This window comes from Labeo rohita, chromosome 10 (assembly GCF_022985175.1).
Source record: "Labeo rohita strain BAU-BD-2019 chromosome 10, IGBB_LRoh.1.0, whole genome shotgun sequence".
Lineage (NCBI taxonomy): Eukaryota > Metazoa > Chordata > Actinopteri > Cypriniformes > Cyprinidae > Labeo > Labeo rohita.
The window spans coordinates 30,913,860-30,933,535 of NC_066878.1; the positions used below are offsets into that span (position 1 = coordinate 30,913,860).

The 19,676-nt window shown below is 36.4% G+C and overlaps 1 protein-coding gene across 2 annotated transcripts in view; it reads right to left on the reverse strand.

Annotated features, from left to right (window-relative positions):
• vcanb (versican b) overlaps window positions 1-19,676 on the reverse strand; it is a 33,288-nt gene that overhangs the window by 1,866 nt on the left and 11,746 nt on the right. For both annotated transcript variants that reach the window (XM_051120495.1, XM_051120496.1), the window contains 7 exons: window positions 12,543-13,298; window positions 8,155-11,271; window positions 7,882-7,995; window positions 7,680-7,793; window positions 3,874-4,032; window positions 1,156-1,238; window positions 32-176 (listed from right to left, as the gene is read on the reverse strand). In XM_051120495.1, the coding sequence (XP_050976452.1) occupies window positions 32-176; window positions 1,156-1,238; window positions 3,874-4,032; window positions 7,680-7,793; window positions 7,882-7,995; window positions 8,155-11,271; window positions 12,543-13,298 (4,488 nt within the window). The remainder of the gene's footprint in view (window positions 1-31; window positions 177-1,155; window positions 1,239-3,873; window positions 4,033-7,679; window positions 7,794-7,881; window positions 7,996-8,154; window positions 11,272-12,542; window positions 13,299-19,676) is intronic.

The window sequence follows — 19,676 nt, forward strand, 5'->3', positions numbered from 1 at the left end:
CAGTTAGATGAGGAACAAGAGGAGAACTCACCTGTGCCCTTCTTGCAGGTGAAAGTCAGGTGGTAATTGCACGGCACGTCGTTCCACTGGCCGCTCTCATGCCAGATCATAACCACGCAGTCCTCGCCCGTGGAGAAGAAGCTGTCCGGCTGACCCGCTCTCCAGTTCTCAAATTGCTAGTGTGAAAATACACAAGAGGAGCGTGTTATTGCAACTGCTCATGCAGCACTGCATGTGCCCACATGAGGGCGCAAAGATCACATGGAAGAATCGAAATAGACTTTGCTTTATACACTTCTGGCAGGGTTACATGGGACTTTCCTTGATAAATTGGGGGAAAGGGATGCGTTATTCTAATAAAATGTACTGCTGCACTCAATATGCATGGGTTTAACACCAGCACACAGCCCCATTTCATATACATAAAGACAGGTTTTTTTTTAAAATAAATATCAAGTAAGCAAGATGACACAAGATCATAAAAAACAATATTTGTAGGATTGTTGTTCAAAAATATATATGTATATAAACTGTATCCCACAGTGCAATTTTGTTTTTTGGACACAAAAAGTATTTTTGTAGCTTCAGAACATGAAGAATGAATTACTGATGTCACATGGACTATTTTAACAATGTCCCTACTATCTTTCTGGGACTTGAACATGTCAGTTGCATTGCTGTCTATGCAGGGTCAGAAAGCTCTCGGATTTAGTAAAAACTGTCTTAGTTTGAGTTCCGAAGATGAATGAAAGTCTTACGGGTTTGGAACGACATGAGGGTGAGTAATTAATGACAGAATTTTCATTTCTGGGTGAACAATCCCTTTAAAATGACCTGTGTGTTTCTATTTGATACTATACAGGATGATAGAAATGAAAGTGAGAACCTTCCCATTAGTATTTGCTTAATCTAAGCTTATGGTTTGTAGTAGAGTAACAGTTGCACTTGGGTGGCACATTTTATACTGTGATTTTAAAATCTGTGAGCACAATTCCTTTGCAGTAATTTTAGGATCAAGCAACCTCATTTATTCAGGCCCGGAAAAAACAACAAACCAAGAATGACTCATTTCTCTGAATTCACAGTCAGCTGGAACACAGACTTTCATCTAATAAACAGACATTATTAGAACCAAAATAATGAATCCCATCTTACCATAGGGTGTCCATCAGTCCAGCGGAAATCATTGTCAAACATTTTATCATTCAGTCCGATCCACTGATAGTCATGTCCCAAACCTACAAGACAATTACACAGATTTCAGTATATATCTCTGCCAAACTAGTCCACACAAGCTAGTTATATGACTTTGGATATAGTGGACAAATTGTATGGTTCACTATTTTTTGGATTATTTGTATCTGCTTATTGGTGGGAAAAATGGAAAGTTCCCGTTCCAAGCTCAAACTGCTGTGTCAGACTGGTTGGGAAACTCAAACAAAGAGAGAAATGTTTTGATAGCACCACAAGTGTTTATACTTTTTGGAATAATCAATCTACTTATAGTCGTCTCTGCATATTAAACCGGGAAAAGAGAAAGCATTATATAACATAGAAAAAGACAACTTTAAGCTAGTGGATGTGCATTTTTTATAGAAAGGTCTATATGGAAGCCCTGAGAAATGGAAGAAAATCATTAATCTTTTTGGAGCGAGGGCTTTTGTGAACTTCTTTGACATTTTTAATACACTACCTGGCTGAAGTGGAAATAGCAGGAAATCAGTTCGACCAAACCACACATCAAATGACACAAACAAATGTAGAACAAATAGTTTCTGTGCCCTCAGGAGCAAATTAGACGTTTGTTTAGTTTAGAGGCAACAGCACTTTTAATATGACTTATGCTTTGTTTAGTTAGTGCTGAGTATCTGTTTTTTGCCTCATTTAAAACTAGATCTTTTTATGTTTGATGATAATGTGGTTGTGCAACACTCAACACTACAAAATGTTCTGTTGGTTTTTAAAGAATTGCTATAAAGTGCTGCAAATGGGCAAAAACTGGAAAGTTAGCATTTTAGCACTTTCAAACCATCATCTTGACATCAAATATTTTTTGTATCGGTTTTTGGTTAAATGTCTGAAATAAGGTTTGTGGTGGTCACAAGGTCAAGTTTCACAGTTTGTTCTACAGCATAAAATACAGAAAAAAACATTGTGATTTTTTACGGTTTTTACTTGTCTTGAAATAGGCAGTTGTTGATAAGTGGCCATATTCGTGGCACTGAGCACAAACAATGCCATTGAACCGAACTAAACTCGCATATTTTGCTGATTACTGCTGCTGAAAATGGTCAATTATTGTCATGTTTTGGGCTGTACTAATCGGTCGGACCGATTACTATCAACTGCCAAAGGAGAAGAGTGAAAAAAAACTGTCTGAGGAACAAAATGCGTTTGTGGTTAGCCAAACTGAACCAGGATTTCCAGGACAAGAATCCTGACAACATTCGTGTTTGTTCTTATCATTTTTGGTCAGGTAGGTGAAATATTAATTATAATAATATAATAATTATTAATAATATAATAATTTATTCACTTTAGTTTGTCAAAACATTGTGCCCCTTCCTGCTTACTAAGTCCTTCTCTATATGATTTGGCAGCTTCCACATGTTTTGGAAGCTGCTAAATCATATAAAGAAGGTTTAGACAGCATAAATTAGCAGAACAACGTATTCAGTTGTACATTAACTGTGCAATCCACGCTGTTGTTTACATCCGAGTATCGCCAATATGGCCACGCATCCGGGTAACTGACCTAACCATGCAGTAAGTGCAAACCCTCTATATTTTGCTTTTCCCATCTGGAGATTGCATTTATTCATTATTCATAGAAGATGTGTTCATTTGTGAAGATATATCAGGTTGAACAAAACATTTTTACATTTTTACATTTTTACAACTTTTGTTAGTCAGTAATCTTGGGTTTTTGTTGAGGGAACCAGGGTGAACGTCTGGGTTGGCCTACAAAAATACATCATGTACAGCACTCTTTATGTTAAAGCAGAAGTTCACTTCCAGAACAAAAATTTACAGATAATGTACTTACCCATTGTCATCCAAGATGTTCATGTCTTTCTTTCTTCAGCCATAAAGAAATTATGCTTTTTGAGGGAAACATTTCAGGATTTTTCTCCATATAATGGACTACTATGGTGCCCCGAGTTTGAGCTTCCAAAATGCAGTTTAAATGCAGCTTCAAATGATCCCAACCAGGAAGAAGGTTCTTACCAACAAAATGATTGGTTATTTTAATTTAAAAAATACTATTTAAATACTTTTTAATCTCAAACGCTCATCTTGTCTTGCTCTCTGTAAACTCTGTGTATTATAGTTCAAGACAGTTACAGTATGACGAAAAGCTCGTCAAACAATCGTATTTTCTTCCTCAACTTCAAAAATCATTTCAAAATCAGGGATTTTTTTGACATACCCTAACTATCATGAACTAGAAAAAAACAAAAAACGTTCAGGCAGAGTAAGACAAGAAGAGCGTTTGACATTATAAAGTACATTAACTGTATTAATTTTATGAAAATAACTGATCGTTTCGCTAGATAAGACCCTTCTTCCTCGGCTGGGTTCTTTTATAACTGCATTTAAACTGCATTTTGGAAGTTCAAACTCGGGGCACCACAGAAATCCACTATATAGGAAAAGAATCCTGAAATGTTTTCTTCAAAAAACAATTTCTTTACGACTGAAGAAAGGAAGACATGAATATCTTGGATGGCAAGGGGGTGAGTACATTATCTGTAAATTTTTGTTCTGAAAGTGGACTTCTTCTTTAAGGAGTAAAAGAGTTTGTTAAAGCCATTCAAATTACTGTTTGTTTTGGCAATACCATTTATAAACTCTATAAAATCAAAAACTTACGATTAACAAAGAGCTGCTCTTCATGGGACAGAACGCTGGTGAGGTGACCGCCCTGCAGACGGCACTCTCTTTCCGCCGCTTCCCATGTCCGCCGGTGTGTGAAGTATTTGTAGCAGTGGCTCTGAAACTTGTGCCATCCATAGTCACAAACCTCCGTATCTGAAAGTTTGAATGACAGAAATTGAAACATGAGAAACCTAAGAATGAGGAAAACAGGCAAAACATTGGAGAGCATCCAAAATATCAGCAATATCAGTCAATGCACCCCAATTCAAATGCCAGATGCTTCTGTAATTCATTATACAGATACAGGCAGCATCATAGTGCCCATAGTTTATCAAAGAAAAGACGTCTCGTGATTGACTCTGTAGTCATTTTCTTCAGCGTTAACCATGAACAAGCCCATCTTTCAGATCAAGTATAATCAGCTATGGACGCACAGAACTGCGTCTGTTTTGAGTTCGGCCATTAACTGGGTTAACCTAGTGCAAAGCACTTTTTATTCTACACCATACAATGAAGATCATCAACATTTTGCTTGGACCGAAACCCCCCAATGACCGCAGCGCTCAGTGTGAAAGCTAAATGCAAACAATGACATCTAATGAGGCTGGAAAGAAAACACCAGAAAATGAGGCCAAGTAAATCATCTCAGACACACGGCCCATAGTGCTGTTTTCTTTAACTGATTACGTACTATTATGTGCTCGCTTCGTCCTTTGCCCTGAACGTCCAGTAGATTATCAGAACTGCTTTCGTAGCATAATGCACATACATTAGCAAGCGCCACTGAAAATGTATTATAATTGCTACAATAATATCCAGATCTTCAATCTACTTGAGAATGTAAATTGTCCCTCAATTTCAGTTGTCTTAAGTTGCATATTTTTGTAAAGTAATGTTAAATCACAACAAATATTTGAACCGAATTGACCAAGTGTAAGATATCATGATGCATAGCATCATCATTTAGTAAAAAAATGCTAGCAATTGTGGTCAGAGCAAACATTAATAAAATATCCATGACTTTGGTGGTTTTTAAATTGCCTATTTATTTTGCAAGACTTAGGAGTAATATAGACTAATTTGACCACTAGTCAGTGTGTAGCAACTAGTCACTGCATGCAACTTAATAAATTGGGACAAAGTTCTGTCTCACGCAGTTTGGCTAAACTTTTGCATGTTACTAAACACAACTGTATTGAATATGAAAAAAGCGTCTTTTTTATATTACATGGAGTTCAACTTTTTATGATTTCCCCTGATCTTTGGCTAAAAAGTCTGAGAAAACAGATGTCCTAAGAAGTGATGTTTATGCATGGAGAAGATTAGCTCTGCTGACTAATGGCAGCAATATTTTGTGTGTAGCTGGAACCAATCCATTGGGGGACCAACGCCCAACACGACTGTCAAGCCTGTGCGAGTGCGTGTAAATGTCAAGCCATGAGAAGGTTAATAGCGTTCTTCAAAGTTTAAATGTGCTCTTATTCATAAGTCAACTGATTATTTTCATAGCAGGGAAAGTCCTACGTGAGATGGAGGCAGGTGATTGGAAGTTTCTATGCTGTTGCTTATCCCCAGTGTAATCTCCATGAGCCTCTTGGACAAATTGTGATGCATTAATTGATTCCAGCTGCTTTCCCAGTATGGACCCATGTGCCAATCACAATCGCCTTCCCAGAATCCTAAGGGGCATCACCTTTAAGTGCGGGAACGGCATTGAAGGGCCAAGAAACCCTTGTCAGAATCAATCCCAGCCCTGTTTCACATCATAAGAGGAGAATGGCTTGACTTCACTGTCCACAACCATGTGAAAAAGAGATTCAGTGTTTTCTTTTTTTTACGAGCTGTTTGTCAAAGCTAAAACCACAACAGACCAAAAGGGATGTTCTCATATTTGAAGTGCTTCACTGAGCATTTTGATGGGTAATGGAAACTAACCGTTGAGCAAGGCTCCTGCTGAACACCAACAAGTAACTCTCTGTATGTAAATGTGATTTGAACTTTCACATTATGAATTTTATTTCCATTTCAAGCTTATCAAAGCCTAACCCCTACACAAAACAATGCCAAGTCAATGCCCAGACTGAATTATCAGCGTGACAGCAGATTTGGAACTTCGCCCCCTTTTCGTTCCACCTTTCAAGCATCGTGTAATGGTTTAAACTTAATTTCTACATGCAGTAATACATATTTAAAGGAAAATTCTTCCAAAAATGAAAATTCTGTCATTAGTTACTTACCTGTCATTACTTATTCATATTGTTCCAAACCTGTAAGACCTTCATTTGTCTTCAGAAGACATATTAAGATATTTTTGAAGAAATCTGAGAGCTTTCTGACCCTGCATAGACAGTGACAAAACTGACACATTCAAGGCCCATAAACATAGTAAGGACATGGTGTAGCTTCATAAAATGGTATTTTAGTTCTGGGCCTTGAATGTGGTCAGAAAACTCTCTGATTTCATCAAAAATATCTTAATTTGTGTTCCAAAGATGAACAAAGGTCTTAACGGGTTTTGAATGACATGATGGTGAGTAATTGATGACAGAATTTACATTTTTGGGTGAATTATCACTTCAAAATTAAGCTGTATTATTATAATGCTGTTAAAAACAGTTTAATGTTAGATCATGATATCAAAAATTGCCAAAACATTATGTCCTTGGTCTTATTGTACACAATTCAATTGCTATATGATTGCTAACGTCTTCTGAGTGGTGCTTAAGCACATTGCTTTGTGGCTGTGACAGCATTCTAAGTGTTTGTTTATTAGATCCACTCCAATGTCTCTAAGATATTCTGGGACCAGTTGCATAAACACAGCCTTTTTATGTAACTGACTGAAAAGAAAGTTTGGACCAGTCTTAAAGGGGGGAAAAAAATGATTCTTCTAACGACTAGTCAGCTCCTGCTCCAGCTCCTGGTCTCTAGATATGGCTTCAATGTAGATCTACTGCTATTGCCTTAGCAAGCACTGCTAATAGTATCATAGCCTGACATGTCACTTTCAACTCAATCTAATCTCACTGGACACAAAAAGTAGTCCTATATTATTTTCTGCTGAATATTCCACTGAAAGTTCAGTGTTTTGCAAACGTCATTTCATACTGTCTTTCCGAAGTCTTCTAAAAGTCACAACCTAAATATGGGACCTACTCAAGGCATGCCTGAATGAATATGACAAGGTGACTGAAGGAAAATGCACTCATTGTTTACATAGCCACTCTAATGTTCCTGGGACCATGCCAAGTAAGTCAGTTGGCTCAGCAATGGCTCATCGAATTGCTTAGCATTTGTGAAACGTGTGGTGTAAGGGAAGGGTCAGTGCTATCTCTGACTGTTTGACCTTTTCTCTGAACCCTATTGTTGGCACACATCTGCTTTCATTTCTCTGGACACCATACTGCACACCCTCTGGAGGAACAGGCCTGCCAGATGTGGTGAAATTTGTGGTTTGCTTTGCCCATGTTAACTGTTTGGGCTGACCATCATACTGTATACCACTTGCTTCAGTGGATTTATTAAACAGCCATAGCTCACTATTTAGAGACTAGCACCCTAAATCATAACATATTCCATCCAACAGCTTCTCGTAATAATTTTAGAGTTATATTTTACAGTATATCTTACAACAGAAACATAGCAGGCAATCAGGCAGATAAATGTTTAAAATATGCAATCATTGCAACACTGAAACAGTCCATAATTAGTTGCAAAAACCCCCCAAAAACAATCCTTCAAGAATTTCATATGTTAGCCCAATCAAACTGTATAGCATCACATTAGTGTTGATTTCATACCTTTCTCACAGAGGGATCCTGAATAGCTGGGCAGACAAACACAGCTGAAAGTGTTTAACCCGTCAATGCATGTACCTCCATTGCGACAAGGGTTTGACTGGCATTCGTCAATTTCTGCAGGAATAAGGATATGAAAATGTCTTACTTTACTTAGAAACTCTATGCTTGCTAATCATGCTTGAAAATATTAAAGGCTTCAAACCATTTTCACAATGTTCCCCACTGAATCCGTGTGCGCAGAAACATATGTTTCTATTTCCATTAGTAAAGCAAGTTCCGCCATTTTCACACACACTGACAGAGCAAATTGTGAGATCTGAAATAACAAAGTAGCATCCATTAGTGGATGGACAAATCCATGGATAAGTGGACTACGAAGCAAAGTAATTCAATTATTTTGTAAACCTCAAGAGAGGAACTATACAAGATAAGCATTGTACTGTGTGAGTTACAAAAATATAATGTGAAACTGTACCTTGCCAATTCTCCATATGGCTCTCAACAGTGTAGCTGGAATCGGTCCAGACGTCTGGTTTTCTTGTGGTGAGCTCTTCCCTGGATGGCGGTTGTCCTTCAACAACTGAGGGAGCTGCTGAATCTTCGTAATCTACAACATTATCTTCATATGTTACAGTACTTGTGGCTTTAGGAGTGGTGAAAACGTCTTCTGTGGCAGAAGTAGTTCCTCTGTCCAAGATCTGAACTGGCTTGTCCTCATTTAATGGCGGTTGTCCTTCAACAATTGAGGGACCCGCTGTATCTTTGGAATCTACAACATTATCTTCAAATGCCACAGTACTTGTGGCTTTAGGGGTGGTGAAAACGTCTTCTGTTGCAGAAGTAGTTTCTCTGTCCAAGACGTGAACTGGCTCATGCTCATTTAAGTCGGTGGCAACACTGGTGGTGGGATAACTGGAAACTTGGGTAAATGAGGTAAGAGGCTTCTCCGTTGGGAATTCAAACGTAGAAAGTAGTATTTCTTGCATTGTCTCTTCTGAAGTCTCTGACAACTGCACTGAGGTGGTCGTCTCTTCTGAAGGCAATTCTTGGATTAGATCTGTTTTTTGGAAGCCTGGAGTCTCTGTTGACTGCACTAAGGTGGTTGTCTCCTCTGAAGTAGATTTTTGGATTAGATCAGTTTCTTGGGAGCCTGAACCCTCTGACGACTGCACTGAGGTTGTTGTCTCCTCTGAAGTTGACTTTTGGATTAGATCAGTTTCTTGGGAGCCTGAACCCTCTGACGACTGCACTGAGGTTGTTGTCTCTTCTGAAGGTGATTCTTGGATTAGATCTGTTTTTTGGAAGCCTGGAGTCTCTGTTGACTGCACTAAGGTGGTTGTCTCCTCTGAAGTTGATTTTTGGATTAGATCAGTTTCTTGGGAGCCTGAACCCTCTGTTGACTGCACTAAGGTGGTTGTCTCCTCTGAAGTTGACTTTTGGATTAGATCAGTTTCTTGGGAGCCTGAACCCTCTGACGACTGCACTGAGGTTGTTGTCTCTTCTGAAGGTGATTCTTGGGTTAGATCAGTTTCTTGGAAGCCTGAACCCTCTGGTGACTGCACTGAGGTGGTTGTCGTTTCTGAAGGTGATTTTTGGATTAGATCCGTTTTTTGGAAGCCTAGAGTCTCTGTTGACTGCACTAAGGTGGTTGTCTCCACTGAAGGTGATTCTTGGATTAGAACAGTTTTTTGTGAATCTAAAGTCTCTGATGTCTGCACCGAGGTGTTTGTCTCTTCTGAAGGTGATTCTTGGATTAGATCAGTTTCTTGGAAGCCTGAACCCTCTGGTGACTGCACTGAGGTGGTTGTCTCTTCTGAAGGTGATTTTTGGATTAGATCAGTTTCTTTGGAATCTGAAGTCCCCAATGACTGCACTAAGGTGGTTGTCTCATATGAAGGTGATTCTTGGATTAAAACAGTTTCTTTGGAATCTGAAGTCCCCAATGACTGCACTGATGTGGTTGTCTCCTCTGAAGGTGACTCTTGGGTTAGATTAGTTTCATGGGAGCCTGAAGACCCTGATGACTGCACTGAGGTTGTTGTCTCTTCTGAAGGTGATTTTTGGATTAGATCAGTTTCTTTGGAGTCTGAAATCCCCAATGACTGCACTAAGGTGGTTGTCTCTTCTGAATGTGATTCTTGGATTAGATCAGTTCCATTGGAGCCTGAAGACTCTAATGAATGCACTGAGGATGTTGTCTCATATGAAGGTGATTCTTGGATTAAAACAGTTTCTTGGGAGGACAACATTACTACTCTATGACTATCAATGGGGAGAACTGTGGTCTCTGAAATTTGGGTTGTGAATTTTGTTTGAGTTCGGACACTAGTGAAAGTCAGTGGTGTTGTGTCTTCTGCAGAACCTTCAAATACTTTAGTCGCTTCATCATACGCACCAATGCTCATTTCTTCAGTTTGTTGAATGAGAAGAGATGGAACAGTAGTTGCAGAGAAAGGTTGCTTTGAGAATGCTTCAGTTGGCTGATCACCAGAGCCCATGTCCTCAGAGATGGCGAAGATAGTACTTACATCTTTTTTAATCTCAGGCACCAATAATGGACTCTTAGTTGTGCTTGTGTTTTGGTCTTTCTCAGAGTGTGTCTTTCTCACAGTGCTTTCTTCTGGGATTGCATCTGTTTGAGAAGCTGAAACCACCTGAATCGTAGGGTCCGTACTGGTCAAAGATAAACTAACAGGTTGTCTTGGCCCTTCGGGGTGAGTACTTGGAAAGGAACTTGTAAAGCTGTGAGATGAAACAGTGAAAGATGGAGATAAAGTTGGGTGTTTTGATTCTTCTGTTGCATAAATATCTTGTCCCGAACCCTCATCTTCAGTGGAGGTTGAGCCTTCAAAATCGTCTGTTTCTGGTTTTATTTTTTTGTCCTTCGTTTTCTTCATTTCTACAGTGCTGGATTCTGGAGTTGTAACAGTTGGTCCTTTGGTATCGCAGTCCACCCCAAATGCCAGTGTAGGCATCTTTGTCTCAGCTATTTCAGTTTCGTCGGTAGCCACCACATATGTGTCACTAGTTGTTGGCAATGTGTCATCTGCAGAACCTTCCAAGGGGGTGAGTTCCTCTTCATCATCTGTTGAGCGCATTCCCGAACCTTCTTCGTGCATGCTAAATGATATGGCTTGTGGGGTCATCTCCTGGCTTGAGGATTTGGTTGCAAAAGTGGGAAACTCTGTCGTGGTTATATTTTCCAGGCTCTCTGGTGTGAAATGTGGCTCAGTTGGGCTTCTGGTTGTTGAGCCAGATTTGTCTGTTTCAGGGGAAGATGTGGTGCCTTCAGCCACGTCCGTAAGTATTTCTAATTCATCATCAGGGATGTTTTCGTCTGTTGGTGGCACAGCAGTTTCAAATTGGTCTCCTCTAACCTCCCCAGTTTGGTCATTCTCTGGTTTCAGAGTTAGCTCGTGCTTTCCGTTAATGAAACTCACTTCTGGGGTGAAGGTAACAGAAGCTGATAAATCTGTACGGTCTCCACTGCCCAAAGGTGGCTCACTGTCTTCAGATGTTAGAAATGGAGCAGAAAGCCCTGGTTCCTCAATGAATTTTAGAACAGCAACTGCCGCAGTATCAACAGAATCACCTGCAAATAATTAAAAGACATTACACACAAGTGAGTTAGTATAACAATACTAAGTCAGTCAACAGCTTATCAAAGATAATCTACTGTAAACCCTTCTTCCGCATTCAGTTATGACTTTGTTGCCAATTTTTTAATTACTTTAGACATCTTAGAAACTAGCACTGCATATATATTCCACTTAGTGGCTAGACTCTCACTTGAGGCAAATAAAAAGCCCTATTTTGGAGGTCAAGATATTACTGATTATTGTTTCTACGTAAATAATGGCTCTACTTATATACAGAGAGAAGTTTATTAGAAATTCCATTCAGTGATATGTCCCTGTGAGACCCTAAAATCACTATATAGCAAAATTACAAGACTCTTTTCATTTTTAAACTGTTCAACATTAAACAAAGCCATTCCAGCTACTGTTACATTACCCCGTTAAAATGTGTGAAATATAGCCAGATATTTTATTACATCCTCAAGTCCTTAATAACATACATAAAATATTCTTTTCATTTGGTGGACCCACTAGCAGCCACAGATGGTAACTTGATCTGTAGACTGGACGAGGTAAGGAAAAGTAATTAGCCTGCCGTGATTATATCGCTGATTGTTTTAAGAAGCTTTGCCATTTGACCCGGGAGGCATTTGTCTGTGGCTTTGAGAGCTACTTTTTCTCACCCCAAACACCTCTGTCTCTCCTTGATGTTTTACTAGAGTCGGTGCCCCTTTAACAGTACCAAATGGTATAAATGGGTCAACTGATTAATGTCGACCCACAGGACCTACAAGTCAAGAACACTGGCTGCAGTCTATTTACAGATGTTTATCAACCTCATCACTCTTTCCAGCAAACACGGGAAGTCAATTAAGGTCATGGGAAGGCATGGAAGATCTGTTTCTCTTCTTTTCTTCATGCATATAGGCACCACTAGTTAACCTATACTTCTGGATGAGGTAAATATTTGGAACAAACCAAATGTTAAAGCATGAAATCAAAGGACCAAGTCCAAAACTTTTGTTTGCAAGACAGCAGTAGGCGACTCGACAGAGCCAAATGTGGCCTCTCTTTAGCCAAGATCTACATTCATTTTGCATCTCAGAGTTTCCTAAACCAAGTCACTCATTTACAACATGCTGCTTTGGACAAGCAACAATCACAGAAAAACAATGCCACACCAAAATATGAAAGACCAAGCAAATCTGGTTCATGTGATCAAGAAGTCAACTTGCTCTGGTAAAATTTGCATTGACGAAATTTTCTAAACTTCCATCTGACCTACCTGATTGATTTATGTCTGAAATGTTTAATACGAGAATTTTGATGTCTTGTGGAAAGTCGTTGTCTTTTGTGACTTCAGTTTGCTGGCCATGAATTGGGTTGTCAAAGGTTGTCAAAGTGGACTCAGGCAAGTCCAGCCTTTCATCAGTCAAGTTTGTTGTGGTTTCGTTCTCTTTGTACACAATTTTTGGCTTGTCTGGATCTCCTTGCAAGTTTGTAATAAACACAGGTGAAGCAGGAATCACACTCTCAGGAGTCTCTGTGTCACCACTGCTGATACCCTCCACACCACTGGATTCCCCATGCGGGGTATCCATCACAGAATTTGTGTTCCCTGCGGTGGGCTGACGGGGTAGCTGGATAGAAAAGAAGGAATCAGAATAATGTGACATTTCAGTTGTGGAAGCATCCGGGGGTGGCTGGACAGGAAAGTAATTATTTACACCAATGGGTTCTGCTTGCACCAAGGAGCTGTCTTTATCTTCGGAGATGTCATAGTCTTTAAATGTGGTTGTGGTTTCCATATCTGAAATTGTCTCTTTAGGTGGTACAACAGCAATGGCTTCAGCAGTGGGATACGCTTCAGGAGTGCCTCTGTGGTGAGGAGCCATGCTTGCAGAGAACATAGATGGAGGCTCTTCTGTGGTGCCATGGGCTGGCATGGAAGAGACTGCTTTAAGGGAAGACATTTGATGGGTGACTGAGAGAACTGGAGGTGTTGTGGGTCCAGCTGTGGGTACAGTTGTGGGATCCCATCCTGAGAACAGAGAGAAAAGGCATAATGTCATTTTGACCAAGCATTTCGCAAATACTTTCCAAGATGAAGTGGGACCAAATGGAATTAGAAAAATAATGGTTTTCAATTGTGAATGGCTTCACTTGTTCAGCTAGTCTGACCATATTCATACAACTTACTTGCCCAAACAAACAGAAATGGAACTTAAAAACGTAATTTACTGAATAATGCGGAATGTCATGGAATTTGTCAAAGTTTGAATGAATTAATCAAAAGTAGGTCATTACACTTAAATCAAACCGCAATATGGACTAGTATCTGTAAATATTACGCTGCAAAAATACCATTTAAATGTGAATCCTGCATGTTCTGTGTTTCTCTGTTTTAATGAATGGAGCAGACGAGCGAGTTTGTTTACTACACACACTAAAGCGCGCATGACGTTTGCGGTCATTTCAGCATCTGTCCTCTCACTAAATGAGAACATAAACACATGAACAATATCTGCTGAGAGTCACTTCATGAGCATTTGACCGTTCCATTTCAGGAAAACTAGCGTTATATCATATACACACAGAAATGTAAAGGTAGTCACGGCAACTGTCAAAATAAAATACCGGTTTAACTTGAAGACATTGTGTCAGATATATATTACTACTATTACTATAATACTACTACTAAAATGAAACAAACATTATTTTTTAGGGTATAATCACACAACATTTCTTCCATGTTTTAATTTTAATAGTAAATTCACCTTTGTTTGTCAAGAAAAAGTTTGCTTAATTTTCAGTAATTAAAAAATAAATGAAATTAATGCTTTATGCCTTCATCTGATAACCAGAACATGTTAAATACAAAACACAGAATTTCTGAGGGTAAAAAAAAATTATAAGGCTATTTTAAAAATAAATTGGAATAAATTAAGTAATTAGACATGCTAAAACACAGAATTTGATAACAATAAAACATGGTGAGAAAAAAATAAAACATTTCATAGGGCCCTAAACATGTCATTTTTGTTAAACCTTTATTAAACTGATGTGAAATTGTATAAGTTTCATGATTTTAATTAATTAGACATGCTCTTTAATTAATAAAATTGAATAGAACCATTAAAAAGGAGTTGAGAAAAAAAAATGGATTTCCTAGTGACCTACCCAAATACTGTGTTTAAAAATGAAATTACTTGTATGGAAGCCCTAAAGGAAATAAATACGAGATGGACGGGGAAAAAATGTTTTCCGGTTCATTAGCCGCTGTAGGGAAATAATGATAAGAATAACAACGTGCAGTAAACGGTAAAACTATTTGCAGTACAAACCAGTGTGTTCATAATTAAGATAATACATTAAAATAATATAATAAGACATACCAATTTGCAATATCAAGCTGCAAAACGAGCTGCAAAATGACACGGAAGAGATCAGAAGCCAGACACATAAAATTTACAAATGGCCGTACGGAAAGAATAAGGTGGATGTGTCTCAATATATTAAATTGTCATAGATGAAAATATACCACTTTTTTGAGGTGCTGTACAACACTCTTGTAGTTTTATCCCAAAAAAGACACAGCCCTCAGTCTACTAATATTGACCAAGTAAGTACAATTGTTGGCAGCAAAGTCAAGATATTTCTACAAAATGCCAATAACAGCAGAATCGTCTAAGTATTAAAGGATTTTTTGGCTGGTAAAGAGTTATTTTGGGAAAATTACGCACCATAACAGGATAGAACCCGACAGTTTATATTTATTTGGAAACTTCCTTTCCAGAACATTTTTGGCTCCAACCAGTAGGTAAATATTCTTAAATAAGTGCACTTGGAATGTTTCATAATGTAAGGGCGAACGTCATCTCATTATCACAATCGATAAATCAATCCCTAACACTGTTGTCTATATGCATGCTAACTCTGACACACTTTCATGGACCTATATAAAAATTCGAAAAGGCCAAGTTAACGACACTATAATGTTCACTCTTGTCTGTTCGTATGCATATAGCTGCTGTGGCTATGACGTGTTGGCAGGCCTCTAATGGTTTGACTCAGACGGCAAGAGTTTCATGCTTAGCAAGATGTTTCAACACCACGGTAAAAACATTTATGACGACATGTATGGCGGTCGGCCATCTGGCTGCATGCAGAGGAAAGGAGTGGAGGTATAACAGTCTGAAAGTACAAGTGAAAAGGCCTGTATTTGACTGAATTAAAAAAAAAAAAAAAAAAAAATCAGATTTCAGAATGGTATGTAGTGTGTCTCCTTTTTCTGACATGATGTCTAGATGCAATGTTTAATTTTTCACTGATGAAAATGAGGCTGGGAGAAAATGTGACAAGAACTGTGTCAGAACAAATTCATCTTCACGATGTTAGATAACATTAGATAACATCTAACATCAACAACAATCAAACAAAAATTCAGACAGCTGTTAATATGACAATATTTATCAAGTAATGCTTAATTTTGTTTAGTCTGTGGTGTGAAAATGTCGCATTGAAGAAAAAACACTTAAGCAAAGCATAGTTAGGTCAAAGTGTCTGAATATTTGTTTCCAATTTTTTTTTTTTAACAATTTTACTGGTAGTCCACTGTATGATGAATTTTTGGGTATAATATGTTGCAGTTTTCGTTATTTTGCTATTCTCCCTTACATAAATGAACTATAGTGTCCTGCACCTGCACCTTTTGACTGTATATACATATATATATATTAGAATTACAAAATAAACAAATAGCTTTTTTATTTTCACAAAGAAGCTAGTAAGTAAGCCTGTTTTTAGCAGCATTAAGCAAGAAATATTACCAATACTTTTACTGTTTTATTTAAATAATATCATATAATATTAATAAATAATATTAATTTTTAAAAATAAAGATTAAAATCAAATTAACACACACGCACACACACATACATTGATAATAATAAATGCTGAAAATATAGATATGAATAAATTAATAAATTACATTTTATAATGCATATTTATTTAGAAAACAGCTATTATGAATTGTAGTAATATTTCACAATATTACTGTTCTTAGTGTATTGTTGATAATGAATAAATGATATGAATAAATGAATAAATTACATTTTATAATATATATTTATTTAGAAAACAGCTATTATGAATTGTAGTAATATTTCACAATATTACTGTTCTTAGTGTATTGTTGATAATGAATAAATGATATGAATAAATGAATAAATTACATTTTATAATATATATTTATTTAGAAAACAGCTATTATGAATTGTAATATTTCACAATATTACTGTTCTTACTGTATTTTTGATAATGAATAAATTATATGAATAAATGAATAAATTACATTTTATAATATATATTTATTTAGAAAACAGCTATTATGAATTGTAATAATATTTCACAATATTACTGTTCTTAGTGTATTTTTGATAATGAATAAATGTTATGAATAAATGAATAAATTGTGTAATGATTTTAATAATGATTTTGATTTTGTGTATCAAATTTTACCCAGTAAGTTTTATTTTATTTTATTTTATTTTATTTTGCCCTTTTGTCCAATAAATATAAATATTTTACATATAAATTTAAAATATTTTTCCTTAATATATACATGTATGTTTGTGTATTTATATATACATAATAAATATACACAGTACACGTACATATAGTATAAACTTTTATTTTGGATGCGATTAATCACGATTAATCACGATTAATCGTTAGACAGCTTTAAAAATAATAAAAGTATTTATACATTATTGGCAATTCTGATTATATTTCTTGCATAATGTTCCTAAAAATAGGCATACTTTTCTTTATGAAAATGAAAATGTGTTTGTTTATTTTTTAAATGTTGCAGATATATCAAGTTGACATGAGTTTTTTGTAAAATGTGCTTCATTTCATTTCATTTTATTTTATTTTATTTTATTTTATTTTAAACAGAAAGCTCCCAGCTTTTCGCTCGATAAAGGCGAGATGTAGAGACACAAACTTTTGAATGTTAATGTACATTTGTTCAATATTAACTCTAGAATATTAGATGTGGAAAAAATTGTAAAAATAAACGAATAAACATAACACTTACGCAGATTTTCATGTATTCTGTGTGTTTTCCAAGGCATTTCACCGACAGTATGTTCTGACTTCTGCGACAAAACACGTTTTCACTACTAACCACCAATTGTTCTTCTTTCCGCATTTACTGCATTTGATAATTTATGTTCTTTTGAATGTGTTTTTACATCATCAGATGCATAATGCTAAAGTTATGCAGAGTGTTGTGGGCAGACAAAGTCCCACACCCATCCCTGCTTTCTTCAGTCTGTTCGTCTGTAGATCTACCTTCATCTTTTTGTAAGTCTGCACACGTCACGACCAGGCTAGCAGAATATACTACGACAACATGACATAATCAGGATTCGCGAAACAGGGTGTAAATGACTGAATGATGACAAAAGCCTCCCGTTTTTGCTAATGAAAGAGTATGACAGTACAAAATCACACTGCTTCTTTGTCTCTGGCTCATGTGTGGACACACAAAGCCAGCTGTTAGACGTTAGGGACGTGTCCTCTTTTCTATGCAGCGCCTCTGATGTAAAACATCAGGCATCTTTTTCCCTTATAAAACCCCAGTGATCTTGACACAGCAAGGGAGGAAGCCACATCCCCCCAACTAGCGCTTGTTTATATATTATAGTGGGGCGCTCTTGCCCTCCACGCTCTTTTCTGGTCTACCCAGAGTGCTTTTGTTTGTTTTGCGGTACTCTGCGGTGGAAGCCCATTGGAGAGAAGTGCTTCAAGACCGGTTACATGAAACAAGCGGCGGCTAACAGGAAAGCCACAAAATCCCTGGAGGTAGGGGGCGAAAAGGAGATACCCGATGTAAAATCGGATTAAATGCATGTTAAAGGCTGCTTTTGTGTGGCCTGTTTGCATTTTCGCTCTCGAGTGATGACTGAGGTTGTACAGACGGAGAGTTTCAACCCCCAGCAGGACAGTTATAGGGTTCAAAGGCCGTAGTCGTTCTGGGCAGAGGAATTGACCTGAAAACAGGTCAGTTAGTTTGCCGTTTTAAGGCACATATTTGAGTTAGACATAGGACGGAGGTTCAGCAGATGAAATCTGATGACACCCCAGAGAGAACGAATTATTCTGCTTCCACCCAGCTAGTGGAGAGAGGAAAGGTCTGGTCGGAGTCACAGCTGTTATGATATCACAGCAAAACAGACGCCACCCTATCTACAAAACAATAATGCGAGGAACATGCACTAACAGAGCTGTGTGAATCTCACGAAATTTGTCAAAGAACATGTGTTATATTCCATCTCAGAATTGACAGAAAGAAATAAGATGCTTCCAGAAAATAATTTTAATTTAATTTAATTATTTAATTTAATTTAATTTAATTATTTAATTTAATTTAATTTAATTTAATTTAATTTAATTTAATTTAATTTAATTTAATTTAATTTTAATTTAAGATTTAATATAATTTTTTTATTCCCTTCAAATTGTGATATTTTCATCTCAAAATCTCGGAATTGACAGAAAGAAATAAGATGCTTCCAGAAAATAATTTTAATTTAATTTAATTTAATTTAATTTAATTTTAATTTAAGATTTAATATAAGTTTTTCCCCCCTTCGAATTGTGATATTTTCATCTCAAAATCTCGGAACTGACAGAAAGAAATAAGACTTTCATAAAAGATTATTTATGTTTTATTTATTTAAAAATATACAATATAATATAATACTTTTGAGACCAGGTTTTAATATGTTTTTTCTTCAATTGTGACATTTTCATCTCAAAATTGACAGAAAAAATAAGATACTTTCATAAAAGAGTATTTATTGACTTATTTATGTTTTATTTATTTATTTATTTTTTAAATAAAATAAAAAATGTAATCCTTTTTTTAGGACCAGGTTTAAAGATTTAATATGTGTTTTTCTTCAAATTAAAAGAAAGAAATAAGGTACTTTCATAAAAGTTATTTATTTATTTTTAATTTTTTTTTAATACAAATATTAATGTAATACTTTGCAGACCAGGTTTTAGGATTTAATGAAAGTTTTTTTCAAATTAAAAGAAAGAAATAAGATACTTCCATAAAAGAATATTTAGTCACTTATTTATTTTTTATTAATTTATTTATGTTTAAATAAGAATATAAATGTAATACTTTTACCAGGACCTGGTTTTAAGTTTTTTCTTTAAATTGTGACATTTTCATCACAAAACTGAAAGAAAGAAACAAGATACTTCCATAAAATAATATTTATTTGTTTGTTTGCTTGCTTGCTTGTTTGTTTAAACATAAATATTTAATACATTTGGAACAGGTTTTAAGATTTAATATAATTTTTTCTTCATTTTCTTCAATTTATTCATTTATTTATTA